This window comes from Stegostoma tigrinum, unplaced genomic scaffold (genome assembly GCF_030684315.1).
Source record: "Stegostoma tigrinum isolate sSteTig4 unplaced genomic scaffold, sSteTig4.hap1 scaffold_67, whole genome shotgun sequence".
NCBI classification, from domain to species: Eukaryota; Metazoa; Chordata; class Chondrichthyes; order Orectolobiformes; family Stegostomatidae; genus Stegostoma; species Stegostoma tigrinum.
The window spans coordinates 1,989,836-2,008,713 of record NW_026728611.1 but is presented as its reverse complement, the minus strand read 5'-3'; the positions used below and the strand labels follow the sequence as shown (position 1 = coordinate 2,008,713).

The 18,878-nt window shown below is 40.5% G+C and overlaps 1 protein-coding gene across 1 annotated transcript in view; it reads left to right on the top strand.

The window, feature by feature from the left end:
- The window catches only part of LOC132209120 (ral guanine nucleotide dissociation stimulator-like 1), a 32,860-nt gene extending 14,283 nt beyond the window's left edge, over positions 1-18,577 (top strand). Inside the window, exons 8-16 of the mRNA XM_059644292.1 lie at positions 500-586; positions 1,148-1,180; positions 3,029-3,180; positions 4,910-4,969; positions 7,458-7,632; positions 9,392-9,607; positions 12,394-12,508; positions 15,252-15,366; positions 18,297-18,577. Of these exons, the coding sequence (XP_059500275.1) occupies positions 500-586; positions 1,148-1,180; positions 3,029-3,180; positions 4,910-4,969; positions 7,458-7,632; positions 9,392-9,607; positions 12,394-12,508; positions 15,252-15,364 (951 nt within the window). The 3' untranslated portion in view covers positions 15,365-15,366; positions 18,297-18,577. The remainder of the gene's footprint in view (positions 1-499; positions 587-1,147; positions 1,181-3,028; positions 3,181-4,909; positions 4,970-7,457; positions 7,633-9,391; positions 9,608-12,393; positions 12,509-15,251; positions 15,367-18,296) is intronic.
- The last annotated feature ends 301 nt before the right edge of the window (positions 18,578-18,878 follow it).

Sequence of the window (18,878 nt, the reverse complement as noted above, 5' to 3'; positions counted from 1 at the left end):
TTGCCAATTCCGATAGATCTCCTAGGCTGTTAGGTTCTTCACCAACCCACCGTCTGAGACCATTAAATTATTTCTTTGGGTAAGAGAGGTGTCCTATGAAAAGACATTGAGAAGAATTATATTCTTGAGTTTAGAAAAAAATGACGTTTAAACTTGTTGAGACAAAGTTTTGGAGATCTGGTGAGGTAAATTGTTTTTGTCTTCAAGCGAAATTGCACATTATGTAGAAAATTTCCAATCTCCAAATGATGAGGTTACACAAGTATTGAGTTTGGTTTCCAGTTCACAGATCAGGGATCAAACGTTGAACTTGCCTGGCCTTTATAGATCTAACTATGCATTCCACTGTATAACTGTCTAAAATTTTGAGTCCTAAATTTTGATTCTAAACAGATTTAGTTGTATGATCAAGGGAATAAATAAGACATGGAGTAGTAATTTTGAGAAATAGGACAATGAGTTCACAATGGATGAAACAAATTCACCTCTCTTTTTCTAGGATATCGTTCAGGGAATTGTGCCGTACCTGGGAACTTGCTTAACAGAATTTTCAGCGCTGGATTCGGCTTTCCCGAATTACCATTCAGTAAGTCTCTCTTACAAGATTTGGATTCCTTATTTGCTGATGAGCGCTATTATTATTGTTTCATTGCAAGCTGCTTGTAGATGAGAATCAAAGCAATAAAAAAATGAATGAGTTTGATTAATAATCCCAACCAGAACAATTTGATGCTTTGTGCTGTGAATCAAACAATTTGTGAACAAAGGAACATGCAAATCACTTTGCAGTTAATTGAATATCGGTTTAGTTTTCCAAAAGGTTGGATAAGTTGCACATCATTTTTATTCTGTACAGGTAAATTGGTTACCTGGATGTCACTGCCTGTTGAGCAGTTGAACAGCTGAGAATGTCTTCAGCTTTGTACTGATCTACTTGACTGGAGCAAAGGGCTCTCTGTAGTGTCCAAGATATGACCTGGTGGTATGATAGATCATTTGTGATTGGCCTTTGACGATATACTAAAATGGAACCAAGTTTACAGAGCTTGTATTTCACTTCTGATCTTTTAAATTTCTTGATCTTGTAGTACTCTTTGACCTTTGTACATTTGAACTAATTTTCTTTGTCCTTGTCTATCTCTTACAGAATGGCTTGATCAACTTTGACAAGAGACAAAAAGTTAGGACTGAAAATTGCACTGTGCAAAATGTTTGGAATTGTATGAAAGGGGAGAAGCATGCCTTTCAATCTTGTGCTGCTTTATTTTCTTGATGGGGGTGTAGCGGGGGTCTACAACTGCATCCTAAATGTATATGGTCACTAATAAATCCAATAAAGAATTCAGGAGATGCTTTGTTGCTCAGAGCAGCCAGATTGCAGAAGCTGCTGCTACCAGGACTCATTGAGAGGATGAGCACAGATGTATTTGAGAGAAAGTTAGATGTCAGAAAGGACACAAAGAGGCATATTTAGAGTTTGAAGCAAGGTGGGAGAGGTGTAAAGATCAGCATGGAGCAGTTCAGCCAAATGTCCTGTTTTTGCGCTGCTAATGTGCTGCAATTTGCCTTTGAGCAGTCACAGCCACGTACAGGATATGCCAGGTGTTATGTGAATGAGGATGTTGTTCAATTAATCTCAGTGTCATGGAAGCTATTTCATTATTGAAGACACTGGGTAAACAATCTCTCCATATTAGTCAGTATTTTCCTTTAGATGTGAGGCATCATTTCGTCATGGGATGTCAGAAATTGAGGGAGTACAACTGTTTGGATTCTCACTGACTGGGCACTATTTTTTACTCCATATTTCTGAATTTGGTAATACCAAATTCTCAAACATCCCTGTTGTCACGGCTACTGTTGAGGGTATCATCAAATCCCTATAGTGTGGAAACAGGCCATGCGGCCCAACAAGTTCATAGGGCCACTCTGAAGAGGGTCCCACCCAGACCCATTCCCCATGTCTAACTCACTGAACCCCAAAATATCCCTGGGCACTACGGGCAATTTAGCATGGGCAATCCACCTATCTTGCACATCTTTGGACCTTGGGAGGAAACCAGAGCACCCAGAGGAAACCCACTCAGATTATATTTTCATCTTGTACTGCAACATTCAGCAGGCAACCTGAGAATATTAATTTGAGTGGAATTTGACCTTATGGCAAACAATGAATTATTGCTTACAGAGCTGTAACTTGAGGTCCCTATGAATAGAATAAGTTCCGATCAGGAGCAGCTGATGCTGAATTTGCCAAACTGGGCCATGTGATGTAAAATCAGCTGGGTGGCAAAGTAGGCATCCAAAGCTGTGTGACTCCAATTCACCAGCTCGGAATGTAATCTGTCAAATGGCCCGCCATTTGTAGTGGCTGATGTGGATGTAGTGAAGTGTTTCTTTTCACTGACCTGTTGAAAACTGGCACGCACTTTACAAGTTGGCAGTAACATGTTGTCAGAGTTTGACTTAGAAAGGTCTGCCCCTTTTTACATGTGAAATTGTGACAAGATTCAACCAAGAAGCCACTGTGGTTGAAAGAAAATAGTCCAGTAACTTCAAGCTGCTCATGGTCCATTCAATTTCATGGTGGTGCAACTTTGAAAAATTAACTCAACATTTTCACCATCTGTCTTGGTATCAGTTACTATAGATCAGCCACTTATTTTGTACTTGGCAGACTTCCTTTTGCTTGGATGAATGATCTTTCATAACATTTCTTGTCTTCACCCTAAATCAGCTTATGGTTCTTAAGTGAATCATTTTTTAAAAATAATCCATCTTTGAAGCGCTGTTCTGGGAATTAGTGTCCTGAAACCATCCTGGATAATCTGTACAGAAATTTATCCTTGAAAAGTCACATTTGTGTCATTTATTTCCAAAGCAGAAATATTTTTGTGACATGATGTACTGTGCACTTTGAATAAAGTTAATGATGCTGTTCAAAATACCATGGACTCGGATTTAGCAGGAACAATTATAGCAGTTTAAACTTGCTTTAACAGCTCATTATTTATTTATGTTCTTTCAGGAATATGAAATAATTTTGGGTATCAAATCCCTGCAGTTTGCTTGCTCATCTTACACCCTTCGTCCAAACGAGAATTTTCTAGACTTGTTCTTTATGCAACAATACTTAAGTGAGGATAGCGAGTACGTAACTGGTATTGTAGGAGTGTGCAGGTAAAACAGTTAAGGGTTGTGTGTGAAATCTTCTCTAGTTATAATTGCTGTTTAATGCTAGTGAGCTGCCAGATTGTTTATTGTCTTGCTTTTCCTTGGTTTCAAAGTTTTGACAATGAATTCTGACCTATGAGGATAAAGCCAGTTGCTCAATGAATCAATTCTGTTGTGTTGCATCAAAATGCGTTTCATTGGTATATAATAGTGCAGAGTATACTACCACTAAGCCAATGATTGCAGGAAAATGCAAAAAACTTGATGAGTGACCAATTTTAGCAACATGTCCAAGAGCTCCTATTGTGGGTGCATCTACAAATCCAGATGTAAATTGTACCAGTTTTGAGAAATGTTTCATTTCCTTCCAATTTCTTTTCAAATACATAATCCTATTACTAACATAAAATTAACAATAACCCTACACAATTGATCAGCATTTTAAAGTATCTTTCAATGGTTGCCTAAAAACATCATTCCCTCATCTCAAAATAGCCACAGTATATTTTTAATAATGCAACCAAAAATAATCTCCAACTGAAAAAAAACCACTTTGCCATTGCTGGACCAGAGTTGATGAAGGAACCAGATTATAGATCACTGAAACTAATTTTTTAGTTTTGACAGAGCAGGCTTTGTAATAATTACATTGTTTGAAAACAGTTTGCTTCTTCATAAATTGGTGGGCAGAAGTAATTATTTAAAATGTACCTGATGTATCAAGTTACATTCCTGCTTTGAAAAACAAAGCTCACTATTAAGCCCATCCTCAGGCTATGGATGACCATGTGCAGCAAGCACCTGGCATTATCGTCAATTCAATCAGTGGCACCGTCAGTATTGGGCGAACTTTAAACATGGTATTTATTGTAACAGTAATTACAAAATGTTTCCGAAATTCACTTTACATGGATCATAAGTTATATTTAAAGTTCTTTTGGACCTTTCGGATAGTTTGATTGATTTTCGGACAGATTGTCTAAAAATATCAGCAACAGAAAATCTGGTCAAGAGATATACTCCTTCATTTTACTATCTCCGAGATGTGGCATGTGCTGTTTTAGTCACCTGAAGTGACTGATTCATGACCACCTTTCTTTGCTTGACATTGTCTGTACATTCACATGACAGTGTGGATGAGGCCCAGAGAAACTCCTGTATAACTTTACAACCTATTGTATCACATTCGGCACTGGAAGTTTGATTCTCATGTTTTCCAGTTAACTTTTTTCAAGCCCAGTCCTTGTTAATTTTTTTCTGTACCTGCTGTAGAATTTCGAGCATTTTGTTCAATTCCACGTGTTCTGCAAAAAGAGGGGGTTATCGTCTTGGTAAAAAAATTACCCAAAGGAATCGCAGATGCTGGGAATCAAAAACACAAAGAGAAATTGCTGAAAAAATTCAGCAGGTCTGGCAGCATCTGTGAAAAGAAAGCAGAGTTCTCTTTCGGGTCTGGTGACGTTTCTTCAGAACTCTTATTGTCTTGATCTCCTGTTCATAAAGCAGAAAAGATCGATGTGCCTACAGTGAGAACTTTTGTCGCTCATTAGTCAAAGTAATGTTCAGTGTTCTCCTGCCTGAAAACACGTGCCTTTTGCAAACAAAATTATCATTCATGCAATTTCAATTCTATGTAAATGATTGATTTTGCCATTAATAATAAAAATATTGAACAAAGGCATCTGATTCTTTTTAAATGAATCTTGTCTGAAAATGTTTATCTGCCACCCTGCAGCTCCTCTGAACTCGAGAAACCGCCAAAGCCCAAAAAGAGTGTGTTTAAACGCCTCAGCTGGTAAGTATCCCATGTTAAGCACCGCAAATATCTCATTATTTCCTTTATTACCTGGATGAATGGACAGAAAGATAAGTACATCTGTTCCTTGACAAATAGAGACATCTGATGTGTGGTCATTATTGCTTCATTGGAGTGAGATTTTTTAGTAACTGGTTGAGTAATTTGAGACGATGCAAGGAGTAGTGCTGTTATTCTCACCTTATGCATGTGTCTCGTGTAGACTGATTGATAGAGATTCTTTGCTATGACCATGATTGTAGACTGTGGACCTGTGATGAGCTTGGTATTGCCTAGCGATTCTCATTTATCCACTGAGAAGTTTCTGCACCATGGCTAAATTTCGCCGGAATAAATTTGTTTATGAGAGACAAGTAAGCCAAAAAGGTGTTACAGTGAATTAAATTTGCATATTTGTGGGCCTGCATAATGAAAACTAGCAATGTTTAACAATTTTGAGAGAAAAATCAGATTTGTGTTCCACTTTGTGGGTCAGCAGGCAGCAGAAATATCTTCTGTTGAAAAATTATCAGCCATGCTTCTCACATTTGAAGCTCCACCTCAAAATTACTATCCCAATGGAGTCAAGTTAGGTAAAGGGGAAGCACAACGAGATCTAGGTGTTCTTGTACATCAGACAATGAAAGCAAGCATGTAGGTACAGCAGGCAGTGAAGAAAGCTAATAGCATGCTGGCCTTCATCACAAGAGGAATTGAGTATAGGAGCAAAGAGGCCCTTCTGCAGCTGTACAGGGCCCTGGTGAGACCGCACCTGGAGTATTGTGTGCAGTTTTGGTCTCCCGATTTGAGGAAGGACATTCTGGCTGTTGAGGGAGTGCAGCGTAGGTTCACAAGGTCAACTCCCGGAATGGCGGGACTATCATACGTTGAAAGATTGGAGCGACTGGACTTGTGTACACTTAAGTTTAGAAGGATGAGAGGGGTTCTGATTGAGACTTATAAGATTATTAAGGGATTGGACACTGTGGAGGCGGGAAGCATGTTTCCGCTGATGGGTGAGTCCAGGACCAGAGGATATAGTTTAAAAATAAGGGGAAGGCCATTTAGAACAGAGTTGAGGAAAAACTTCTTCACCCAGAGAGTGGTGGATATATGGAATGCTCTGCCCCAGAAGGCACTGGAGGCCACCTCTCTGGATGCTTCACAGAAAGAGATAGACAGAGCTCTTAAAGATAGTGGAATCAAGGGTTATGGGGATAAGGCAGGAACAGGATACTGATTGTGGATGATCAGCCATGATCATAATGAATGGTGGTGCTGGCTCAAAGGGCCGAATGGCCTACTCCAGCACCTATTGTCTGTTGTCAAAAAACTCAAATATATTTCCATGTGGAAGTTGACATGAAAGTATGTGTTTGTTGTTGTGTATACATGTGTAAAGACTTCAAAGTTATTGTTTTTGGTAATTTTTCCTGAGTTGGGGATATTATCTTATATTTCTGTTCAATAGGTAAGGACTGACCAGAACTCAGCAAAGTCAGATTTTTCCCCCACCTACCCATCTAGAGTTTCAGAGAAAAAACCGTGCCTTGTTGCTGTGTTGTGCCTTGCAGTGATCTGGAGTGTGACATGTGTTTATTGTCATATAGAGACCAAGAAAGAGAAGGGAAACACTTATTCACTTCCTGGGATATCTTCTCTTTACATGAGTGTGGATGTTACATGAATGTGATTTAGGCTTCCGTGGCTTAATTATGATTCTCGAAGTGCAGGCATTCAACATTGCAGCATTAGTGTGCAATCTCACATTTCAGCAGCCATCTGCTCTTGGTCCCTATACTATTTAATGACTAATATACCAACAATCAGGATTTTCAGCGTGGGAGTTTTTTATCATGCCATCTGCTGTACTTCTTTTGGGAGTTTTGGAAAATTTTCTATGTTAATCATGCAATATAAATGCAAATTGCTGAATAGAAATCCTAACGTTTGCAGTACCAATATACTGAAGGCCACAATCAGAGTTCACTGTCGTACCTTACAAAGTGTTGTGTACAGTTTTCTATCAATTATCAATGGTGTTACTTTGTTTTACGTTTTATTTTTAATAAACTGCAGCTTTCAGGAAGAAATTATATACACATTAGCATGTGGCCAGGTTGGGGGAAATTTTCCACCCTGTGGGTATTCAAATCCACATCTTGCCTTTCATAAGATTGAGGTTGATAGCAGGTTGAATAACATTGCAAAAAGCCCAGATTCTTGTGCCATTTAAATATGCAAACATTATAACCTATTCATATACTCCCTAACTATTAGGCAATGTAACAATGTTCAATACAAGTAATGCGAGCTCTCGGTATGAGTGTGCCACTATTAATTTCTCACAGGTCAAATGTCGCGCACATCAAACTCCTGGTACTCACATCATCAGTATACCTTCATTCTAGTTAATTTTTTTTAACAGTTTGTCTAGAATGCAATGACATTTCCATATTTTTTGTTGTGCCCCCTTTCCCTTGTGCAGCCTGTTTTCAAGGAGTGATGTTAAAGTACACAACACTCAAACTAAAAGCTCTGAGCAGCGAGCAACCTTTCAGAATGAGGATTCAGACGACAGCATTACCGCAGCCAGCATTTTATCCGATTCCAGCCACTTGGAAATGGAAGAGCCGAGCACTTCGCAAAAAGCGTCAGAAAAGGTGAGACAGTGAGGCACTCATCACGTAAAATATGTTGTTCTCGGAGACTCTGGTTTGCCTAATAATGTCCAGACACTTTTTTTCTTCTTTCTTTCCTTCCTTTCTTCTGCCTTCCTGCCGTCTATTATCCTGACTACACTTTGGCAGTCAAGAGGATACAAAGGTACTCAGTGATACCGTCCCAGCCACTGGAGCTGGATGGCTGCCTAGCCAATCTCCTTCGCCTTTCTTTTAAGAGCTATTAGCCGAATAGCCATTTTGATGTTTCAGCCAGACTGAAATCCTTAATGTGAATGCCGTTCCACCAAGCATCTTCATAACTGGCTGCTGCCAGCAATTTTCCATCCCAGGTCCCACTTGCCAAAGTTGGGTCACTTGCTTTCAGAACGAAGGCAAGACAGCTGTGCCTCTCCCATCAAAATTCAACCTTTGTGCTGGTTACTGAAGCATTTGATTCCAGAAAAGGTATTATTTGTTCACAAAGTGAGAGCTGATTTTTTTGGTTTTTTTTGAGTTGTGCTGTTGGCTTTGTTTTGCTTAGATATTTTATATGATTTTATACTAATCGCCAAAATATTTCATCTTTAATTGTTCACAGCATCTTTAATTTCTACACAGTAAATTTTAGTGCATGGGGTACATCTGTCACAGCTTGAAGCGCCCAGTCCACAAAAACAGTATTTAGAGTATGTTGGACAGGTCTTGATCCAGCAATTGCAACAAAGTAATGCAAGTCTCTGCATGGAGTCCTCGTGACTGCACGTTTTGTTTTTCATCAATATTCGGGCTTTGAGCTGTTGATTAGTGCGTTCTCTGCTGAAGACCATTGTATCTTGGGAGATTATCAAAGTTGTGTTATGGTTATTGTTTATAGAATATGTCTAGGACTTGTGCCAGGGATATTTTCATAATGTATTTCTCTAAGAATTGGGCTAAGTATTATTAGGTCACATTTGGGTGTTTTGGAGTGGTATTTTTTTGTTTCAAAATACCCTCTTCCTTTTTATGGATTCTCCTGTTTAGTGTTGTGACTTCCTGTCTATTAATCATAAACTGAGAGCTGCAGTGACTTGGATGATTTCACTTCTGGTTTCTTTAGTTCTGTGCTGTATGTGGTTTGCGTTGGCTGTCTGTCTTTCTTTCTGCCAGTGGTGCTGTGCCGCACACATTCTGACCTGCACCATACACTTTTTGGCCCATTCGCAGTCACCCGCAATTCATAAATGTGTGTTTTAACTTCAAACATTGTAGTTGGATCCAAGATTTCTGTGCAGAGCAAGGTGAAGTGGGCAAATAAATATTTATGTAGGCATGTTCACATACTGAGTGCAAACTGAAACCCCAAAGGGTTTATCTGACAAACCTCGAATTGAAGCACCAGTTTACATGGTCAAGTGAAATGACCACAATGTTATTGTGCTGAAGGAAACTAATTAGTAATTTATAGGCATGCTAAGTACTGAATTGTTGATGTTGACTGAACAGCTAGTAAACACAAACGGGAGTATAATTCCTCAGAAGTGTTCTATGGTGGTAGAGGAAAGAACTGCAAGTAAAATATTTCACAAGACAGCAACGACCCAGAATTCATGTACAACATCATGTTCTTGCAATTAAGCTGTCCTGCGCAGAATGCCTTCACCTTTGTGGGCAGCAGGACAGCATATTTTGTGTAATAATAAATATGACTGGAAAGGGGGAAGTTTCTAATATGCAACAATTGACAAACGTCTTCTTCAACAAAATAATTATTCCACAGTCATTAAAATCCGTGGATACTGCCTCCTCTGGAGGTTCATCCAACAGTGGTGCACCAGCAAAACCAAATTACGACATAGCCAAGTCTCGTAGGCGTGCGGGTTTGGGCAGCTGCTGGTGTGCATCACGTCAGAGGGACAACCGCCAGAATGAGAAAAGCTGCCTCATCCGAGTCCAATTAGAGGAGGACAGAGCACAAGAATTCAAAACGATTTTGGTAAGTCCCTGGACTGGTTGCTCTCGTCATGCTCGGTCCAAATAATTGCCATTGCTTTCTGCCAGTATCGCAAGAGGATTTATTTATCCCAATTATTTGTTGCCATGCAGTCATATTCAGTGTGTATTTTCCACATTGCTGAAGTCTTTTTTGGTCAATAGGGGTGCTTTGACCATCATTTTGATCCTGTTTTGTAATGCACTAGCAATGTTTAGGTTTTAGGCCTGAACACATTTTCCTTGCATTTCTCCTTTAAGTGTACATGGCAAGGTGCAGCACTCTGTTGCCCCATTTTGGGGACTGGCTGATAAATATTGAAGAGGAAAAATCACAAATTAATGTGCACCATTAACTGTACAATAAATCAGCAAGGAGGTACCAGATCTTCAGTTAGCTGACCACAGGCACTTTGGTCCATCTGTCAACTAATCGAGTAATATTAGCAGAGCCATAGAATATTTCTTTCCTGACTTTGGCTCATGTGAAATTTAAAAGCCTGGTGCATGGAAGAAAGCACATCAAAAATGGGTTAGAGAAGAGTGCAATCCAAAATAGAATAATTACCTGCTGGCGAGTTCAGGAAAGCCAAAGGAATGTTGGCCAAATTAGAAGGCACATCGATTGTTTTGTTTGATCATTTATTTTCCTTCAAAGGATCAGTCATACTCTTTGACTGTGGCTCCACAGATGTCAGGGTAATGTGTGGGAAATTGCTTCTGGTACTGAAATATTGTTAAACAAACAGCGCCTCTTTACTCTGGTGAAGAGAACATTTGTTAGCTTGTAAGTGAGTTGGAGATGGGGCAGAACCAGCCTAAGATCTGAGGTAGGATTTGGATAAGCAAATGGCAAACAGCTTGTTTAAATTGGACATCTATGAAACACAGAAAACTAAATTCTCAACCAAAATGACGAAAATGTCTCCTGATGAAAGTGCAACAAATTTTTGCCCACAAACACAGTCATGAGAGGCCAACTAGAGAATCGTGGAATGTTATTACAAAGCAAAAAAAAACTTTGGCTGATTGTGTCTGTGCTAAATCTCAATAATAAGTAGCTAAATTTGCCACCCACCTCCCCCACCACCACCACCACCACCACCATTGCCCTTTTTAGCCCTGCCCTGCAAATTTTGCTCCATGTAATTATTCAGTCGTCTTATGAAAGTATTTTAATCTGCTTTAACCACCTATTCGGATATTGTGGTTGGAAAAAACAGAATTTTTTTTTTGCTTTTGCTCCCCACCTTAGATTTTGTCCTTGGTACATAGTGCCAGAAGGACCAGTAAACAGTTTCCCTCATTTACTTTAGTTAGCCTGAGCAAATGACTGTTCTTCATGATTCTGTATTCTCATCCTGACCCAATTTTGAGTCTATACCGCCACTGCCCGTTTCATTCCACAGGCTTCCATTTTGCTTGCACACTTGTGTGGCACTTCATCGAACATAGAAAATCCAGTGTATTACCAACTAATCACTAAAATCAGTGATTAATCATTTACAGTGTGAGCTAACTGAGTGGGAAAGGTATTGGTTATTCAAAAAAGATCACTTCAGGGGATGTTAGTTAATGTAAAATGACAAGGTGTAGAGCTGGATGAACACAGCAGGCCAAGCAGCGTCAGAGGAGCAGGAAGGCTGATGTTTCGGGCCTAGACCCTTCTTCAGAAAAATAATGTAGTTAATGTAATCTCTAATTGTGTAATATTTGACTCTGCCACTTACAGAATTGTAGAGACATACGGAACAAAATATCCCTCCAAACTTTTCCTATTTATGTACTTATCCAAATGTCATTTAAACATTGTAATTGTGCCTACATCTGCCATTTCCTCAGGAAGTTAATTCCACAACTTCTGTTGTATTTTTCAGATTTGTTGTTCATTAATATATTTATTATGGTCTTTGCTTTTGAGTGCATGGCAAAAGTAATTTTTTTAGCCATGAACTATAGTGCAATTAAAGCAGAATTAAGTATGAGTCTACTCAACCAGAAAACATTGCAGTTCTCCAGAAGAAACAGCAAATTTTCTAGTTTATTTCAATTTCCAGGTCATTGCTCAAACTTGAGTTGAGAAAAGTAATCTCCAAATTTAACATAGAATTCAACAAAAACAGACAATTGCCCAAAATGTGTCTTTTCAATGTCCTGCCTATTAAATATTATTCCTGCACAGTTTACAATTGATTGAATATTTTTTTTTGCACTGTCTTTGAATCGCAAATTGCTAAATGTCCCAAACTGCGAAAACAATTTTATGAATCATTTTATACGAATAAGCACAGCATTAGGAAATGTCAGACTTCATAAACAACATTGAGCCATTTGCTGTAATGACAATAAATGTTAAAAGCAGGCAAATGGGATGGGGGTTTTGGGTGGGAGGGGGTGGAATTGGCTTATTTAAATTATGAATTTCGTAACGAGTTACTTGCTTCAAACTGACTGTATAGGTAAACTTGAGCATTGGGCTCTGTTTCCAATCAAATTCCAACCTTTACTGTTCACAGTTTATGCGTTATGGAGCATCGACGGCATGTTTAACAACAACTGTCCTTCCAGTTATTATTTTATTCATGTAACTTGTACAGATTTTGGTGTAATGTTCCGATTAGTCTTCTGGGTGAAAGCAGCTATGTTGAGAAGCCCTTTGGAATTTGAGGCTTTACTGTGTGTGTGTGTGTGTGTGTGTGTGTGTGTGTGTGTGTGTGTGTGTGTGTGTGTGTGTGTGTGTGTGTGTGTGTGTCTAATGCATTAATGAAAAGTGAATATTGTTTTAATTAGGTGACTAATCAAGATCGGGTTTCCGAAATCTTCCACAAAGCCATGACCATGCTCAAATTTGAACCCGAGCGTCCTCAGGACTTTGATCTCGCACAGATTATTGAATCAAATAAAGGTGAGCAGTGGAAATTGCTTCAATTTAAGTTAGAGATAATGAGAACTGTAGATGCTGGAGAATCCAAGATAATAAAGTGTGAAGCTGGATGAACAAGGCAGGCCAAGCAGCATCTCAGGAGCACAAGTGCTGACGTTTCGGGCCTAGACCCTTCATCAGAGACAGGGATGGGGTGAGGGTTCTGGAATAAATAGGGAGAGAGGGGGAGGCGGACCGAAGATGGAAAGAAAAGAAGATAGGTGGAGAGGAGAGTATAGGTAGGGAGGGGATAGGTCAGTCCAGGGAAGACGTACAGGTCAAGGAGGTGGGATGAGGTTAGTAGGTAGGAAATGGAGGTGCGGCTTGGGGTGGGAGGAAGGGATGGGTGAGCGGAAGAACAGGTTAGGGAGGCAGAGACAGGCTGGGTTCGTTTTGGGATGCAGTGGGGGAGGGGAAGAGCTGTACTGGTTGTGTGATGCAGTGGGGGGATGGGACGAACTGGGCTGGTTTTGGGATGCGGTGGGGGAAGGGGAGATTTTGAAGCTGGTAAAGTCCACATTGATACCATTGGGCTGCAGGGTTCCCAAGCGGGATATGAGTTGCTGTTCCTGCAACCTTCGGGTGGTATACTGTATCCATTGTACCCAGTGTGGCTCCCTCTACATTGGGGAAACCAAGCGGAGGCTTGGGGACCACTTTGCAGAACACCTCCGCTCGGTTCGCAATAAACAACTACACCTCCCAGTCGCGAACCATTTCCACTCCCCCTACCATTCTTTAAATGACATGTCCATCATAGGCCTCCTGCAGTGCCACAATGATGCCACCTGAAGGTTGCAGGAACAGCAACTCATATTCCGCTTGGGAACCCTGCAGCCCAATGGTATCAATATGGACTTCACCAGCTTCAAAATCTCCCCTTCCCCCACCGCATTCCAAAACCAGCCCAGTTTATCCCCTACCCCCACTGCATCACAAAACCAGCCCAGCTCTTCCCCTCCCCCCACTGCATCCCAATACCAGCCCAGCCTGTCTCAGCCATCCCTTCCTCCCACCCCAAGCCGCACCTCCATTTCCTACCTACTAACCTTATCCCACCTCCTTGACCTGTCCGTCTTCCCTGGACTGACCTATCCCCTCCCTACCTCCCCACCTATACTCTCCTCTCCCCCGCCTTCTTTTCTCTCCATCTTCGGTCCGCCTCCCCCCCACCTCCCTATTTATTCCAGAACCCTCACCGCATCCCCCTCTCTGATGAAGGGTTGAGGCCCGAAACGTCAGCTTTTGTGCTCCTGAGATGCTGCTTGGGCCTGCTGTGTTCATCCAGCTTCACACTCTGTTATCTTCAATTTAAGTTAAATCAGTTTCTGAATGGCATAACCACTGCAAGGGAATTGATATTTTCTTCTGATTTCACCAAAAAGCTGAAGATATCTAAATTTGTAGAATTGAACATACCCAACTGTGTTCAGCAGGATTCAACTCTGAGGAATATAAAGCCAATAAACAACTAATATCTGCACCTAATAAAAACAAATTATTCCATCTGATTCCCCAAAGCCAAATCAGAACAAAGAACCGCAAATGCTGGAAATCAGAAACTGCTGGAAAAGCACAGCAGGTGTCACAGCACTTGTAGAGAGAAATCAGGGTTAGTGTTTCGAGTCCAGTAGCCCTTTTTCAAAGCTACTCACATATTGAGTGAAGGATGCACATAGGAGTTGGTTGTGGCATTAAATCCTGAATTACTCACATTGCTTTGTTCATTCTTATTTTAACTGGTTATTCCAAAATAACTGTTTTCTGTTGCTGAAATTAATCAGTTCTTCCCCTCTTTTGGCCTGTGGCTGAGACCAGAAATATGGGTGGGGTCGCTGCTGCCAAGTTGCTAATCTGTCGCAACCCTCCCCCCACAATTTCCGGGTGAAAAGTAGAAACGAGGACTCATGGGTTTAATTCTGCTGTGGTTTAAAACGTGCCATCCAGGCTGTGTTAAGCAGAATGCCTTATGAAAATGAAAGGTTCCAGTGCCTCTGCAGCATGCTATCCCTGTCAGTTTTCACAGAAAAGAAAAATCAATCCCCTGGATGCAAGCCTCACTGACAAAGCTGGAATTTATTCTGCATCCATCACAGCCCTCAGAAAATGGTCATAGGCTGTGTCACTAACTCGTGTTTGATTCAGGTGCCCTCAGTGGTGTTAGTTCCAAGATTCCAATCTAATGCTGAAGGAGAGGATAGCTTTTCTCAGTGTTTTCGCATTGATCACACTGCACCTTTTTGTGTTTGATGCTGGTATCAGCAGAAGTGACATGTAGCTGCTGGGTCATTCGTGAATCAATTGGGGTTTTGCGTTGTTCTGTAGTAAGGAAAATCTGACATCTTTACCTGGGCTGCTGTATGCTGACTCTTCACAGCCTCATATGTGGCAGAATAAAGCCACTCAATTGCACAAACTGTCATGAAGAAGGCATGTGCCATCGGACAGCGAAGGGTTTGAAATGGATTTTAGTCTTGACCAACAATGCTCATTCTGAGAATGGGTCTCAGGTATAATGGTTTTCAGTTATTGAGTTTACCTAAGGATGGTATAACTCCAAGACTTTCTCTTGTGTTTTGTAATACGTTCTGAATCCTTGCAGTACATTTGTTCTGTTCCTCCCAGCCATTGATATTTCCGTACCCAGGAAGCAGTTGGACCTGTGCACAATCAATATGATGAAAACACGTGTGAATAATAATGTGCTTTCCCTCTGCTTTTTCAGTGCTCATACTTCCGGCCGATGCCATCCTGTATTACGCAATGAACAAGAAAGTGAATCATGACTTCATCCTGAGATTCACTGAAAGAAGATCTTCATGTCTATGCAAGTTTTAGCTGTAAGGAACATAATGTTTCATGAGACTCTATTGGATCTAAAATCTCTGCTCAGTATCAAAAACCCTGCAATATATGAATAAATTACTTTGGCAGTTTTCTACTTTAAATTATTGGACAATTTGGAGAGAGTGACTTGACTTCAGACAATTGCTTAACATTAACTTTTGAGTCCAGTGCTTGTTTGTGCTTTTCAAACATCTTGCACATCAGCTATTTTTTCTGGAAGGCTGGAGAATTGCACCCTGCCACCGGTCTTCTATGAACATCACAGTCATGTTTCAATTGGTTGGATGAGAAAAGGAATCTTTTACGTATCAATCTTGTTGACCAATTGTGTTTGAAGTTGCCTGGTTTCCTCAATGGTTGTTTGGTTAAAAAGCAAACCAGCCATTTGGTCAGCCAATGGCAGGATGATGAATACTTCAACTGAAGTGTTTGGTTTGGCCTTTAAACTCTTCAGCACTCCACTCCTGCCTTCAATATTTTTATTTCTCCAGTGGTTTAAACTAATTTGGAGAGAATGCCATTGATATGCCTTCAACAAAGGGCAACTACAAGAAATAATAGAGTTGTTTATTACTGCCAGTGATATTGCACTTGTTTGAGACCTTAACTGTTTTTACTTAATGTTCAATTTTACAGAAATTTGATATAAAATTATTATACGGGCTACGTAGTGCGACCAAGTGTGTGAGAGTGAGATTATGTGAGTGAGATTGTGAGAGTACGAGTCAGACCATGTGTGTGAGTGAGTGCCAAGTCAGTGAGAGTGAGTGAAACTGTGTGTGAGTGAGTGTGTGAGACTGTGGGAAGTCAGAGTGAGACGGTATGCATTAGTGAGACCGTGTGAGTGTGAGTCAGAGTGAGCTGATGTGTAAGAGTGAGACTGTGTGAAGTTAGAGTAAGACCGTGTGTGAGTCAGACTGAATGACAGTCAGTGTGAGACTGTGTAAGTGATACTGAGAGTTTCTGTGTGAGTGGGTGTGAGAGAGTGGGACTGTATGAAGTCAGTGAGACTGTGAGTGAAAGCATGTGCGTGAGTGGGACCATATGTGTGAGTGAGACTGTGAGAGAGAGAGTCAGAGTTAGATTGAGAGAGGGCGAGTAGGAATTTGTATGTGAATGAGACCATGCATTTGTGAGAGTGAGACCATGTGTGTGACTAAGAATGTGTGTGTGAGTGAGAGAGTCTGAGTGGGGCTGTGTGTGGGTGGGGCTGTGTGTGGGTGGGACTCTGAATAAGATTGTGTGAGAATGTATGAGTGAGAGAGCATGTGTAATTGAGTGAGTTTGAACAAGACCATGTGTGACTGAGATTGTGAACTCAGAGTGAGATTGTGTATGAGTGAGACTATGTGAGTGTGAGAGGCAATGTGTGTGAGACTGAAATTGTGGGAAGTCAGGCAATACTGTGTGTGTGAACCTCAGGGTGAGACTGCCTGCGAGTGAGACTGCGCACTCAAAATGAGACTGACTACGGTGTAAGAGACAGCCTGTGTGAGTGAGACTGAGTTGGTGTGTGAGAGTCAAGATTGAGCATGTGTGTGTTTGAGCCTGAGTTTGTGCGTGTGACACAGTGAGTGAGTGTCTGTATGGGAGTGAGTCAAACTACGTTTGTGAGACTGTGTGAAGTGAGAATGAGACTGTGCAAAGTCAGTATGGGACTGTATGTGTGAGACTGAGACCATGTGTGAGTGAAAAAGTCAGAGTGAGGCTGTGTGTGAGACTGATGTGTGTGCGTGAGACTGTGAGGTTGTGTGAGTAAAACTGCAAAATCAGCGTGACACTGAGTGAGAGTGTGTGAGATTGTGCTTGTGATACTGTGTGAGACTGAGTGTGAATGAGACTGTGTGAGAGTGTGTCGGAAGTGAGTCAGTCCATGTCTGTGAATGTGTCGATTATTTGTGAGTGAAACTGAGTGTGAGTGAGGCTGCATGAAGTGTGAGTCAGACTGACTGAGTGTGTGTGAGTGACTATAACAGGCTGAGTGAGAAATTGTGTGTGTAAGTGTGAGACTGCGAATGAAACTGTCAGAGTGTAAGAGTGAGGGAGTGTGTGTATGAGAGGATATATCTGTAAAGTGCATACCATCTCAGGGAAAAAAAAACTAACAAACTAAACATTTATCCAGAACGTTCGGTGGGATGATGAGTACTTCAGCTGGACTGTTTGGCTCGGCCTTTAAACTCTCCAGCCAACCTTTTGTTTCCAGTGGTTTTAACTAATTCTGGATTAAAAACCCACTGAAATGTTTTTAACTGACTGCAAATGCAAGAAATAACAGCATTGTTTATTATTGCCAGTGGTATCGCACTTGTTTGAGACTTTAATTAATGCTCAGCTTTATAATGAATTTATTTTGAATTGTTATATTGTGAGATGTGCGCGCGTGTGTAAGAGAATATATATTTGTAAAGTACAAACTTTACAAATATATATTCTCTTACACACGCGCGCACATCTCACAATATAACAATTCAAAATAAATTCATTATAAAGCTGAGCATTAATTAAAGTCTCAAACACACAAACTGTTCTGGGGATAAAAGGTATTTAAAAGATGCACAGGGGACCAGATCACCTCAGACATGAATACTGTAAGACACTTGTTGTTCCTAGTTTATCTGCTTATGTTCCATTACTCAGATCTGTCATTATTTCAAGTGGGTCTCATTGGTTAACAGCCTAATCTGAAACTCACTCATTGACCTTTTCATCTTCATGCAACCACATCTCACATGCAGGACAGCGTTGGTTATGTATATTCACTTTTCAAATGGACCCAAAACAAAAATCCAGTCAAAGTAGCAAAATAGCAGGAATTTTTAACAATATTTGAGACTCTGTTAAATTCACAGTTGCACTATGTATAAATTAACACCAGGAACAACAAGCACTTTAACATTTCTGGCATTCCTTTCTTCCACAGGCAATGTTCGAACCTCCTTCCCGATGTGAATAAGTGAGCTCTGGTGAGGAAGGACTTTAGAGAGCTCACTGCCCTGATTTTTGAGAGGTTGTATGTATTTTATTTCCTTCTCCTCCTGTAAATCGCTTGGTGCTCGATATAGGATTCACTAATTTGACATTTACACATAACTACTTTAAAACTAAAATGGTTCAACATCGAGGCTTTGCCAACAATACCAGCCACAGATAAAAGAGGAAATCATCTGAGTTCTTTGTCTAAGTTTCATTTCTAAAAATAGTGTTCAGTAAATGTTTTTGATGTTCTTACATTTGTTTTAAATTAAAAAACTTAAATTGCTATCTTTTGTTTCATTCTTTTGAAGTAGAAGACAAATTCTGGGCTGATGGAGTATACTTCATATCGAATTAGTGCTGCCTCACTAAATATAAGCTCCTATCAGCAATTTGTGTTGAGAGCTCACCTCCACGAACCAGGTATCTGGGGCAATTGACAGCCATAATCCTAGAGAGCAAGGCAGGTACCTTGGCACCACGCAGGAAATCTCCATTGGTGGGGCAGCTGATGGAGAAACTGGTTGAA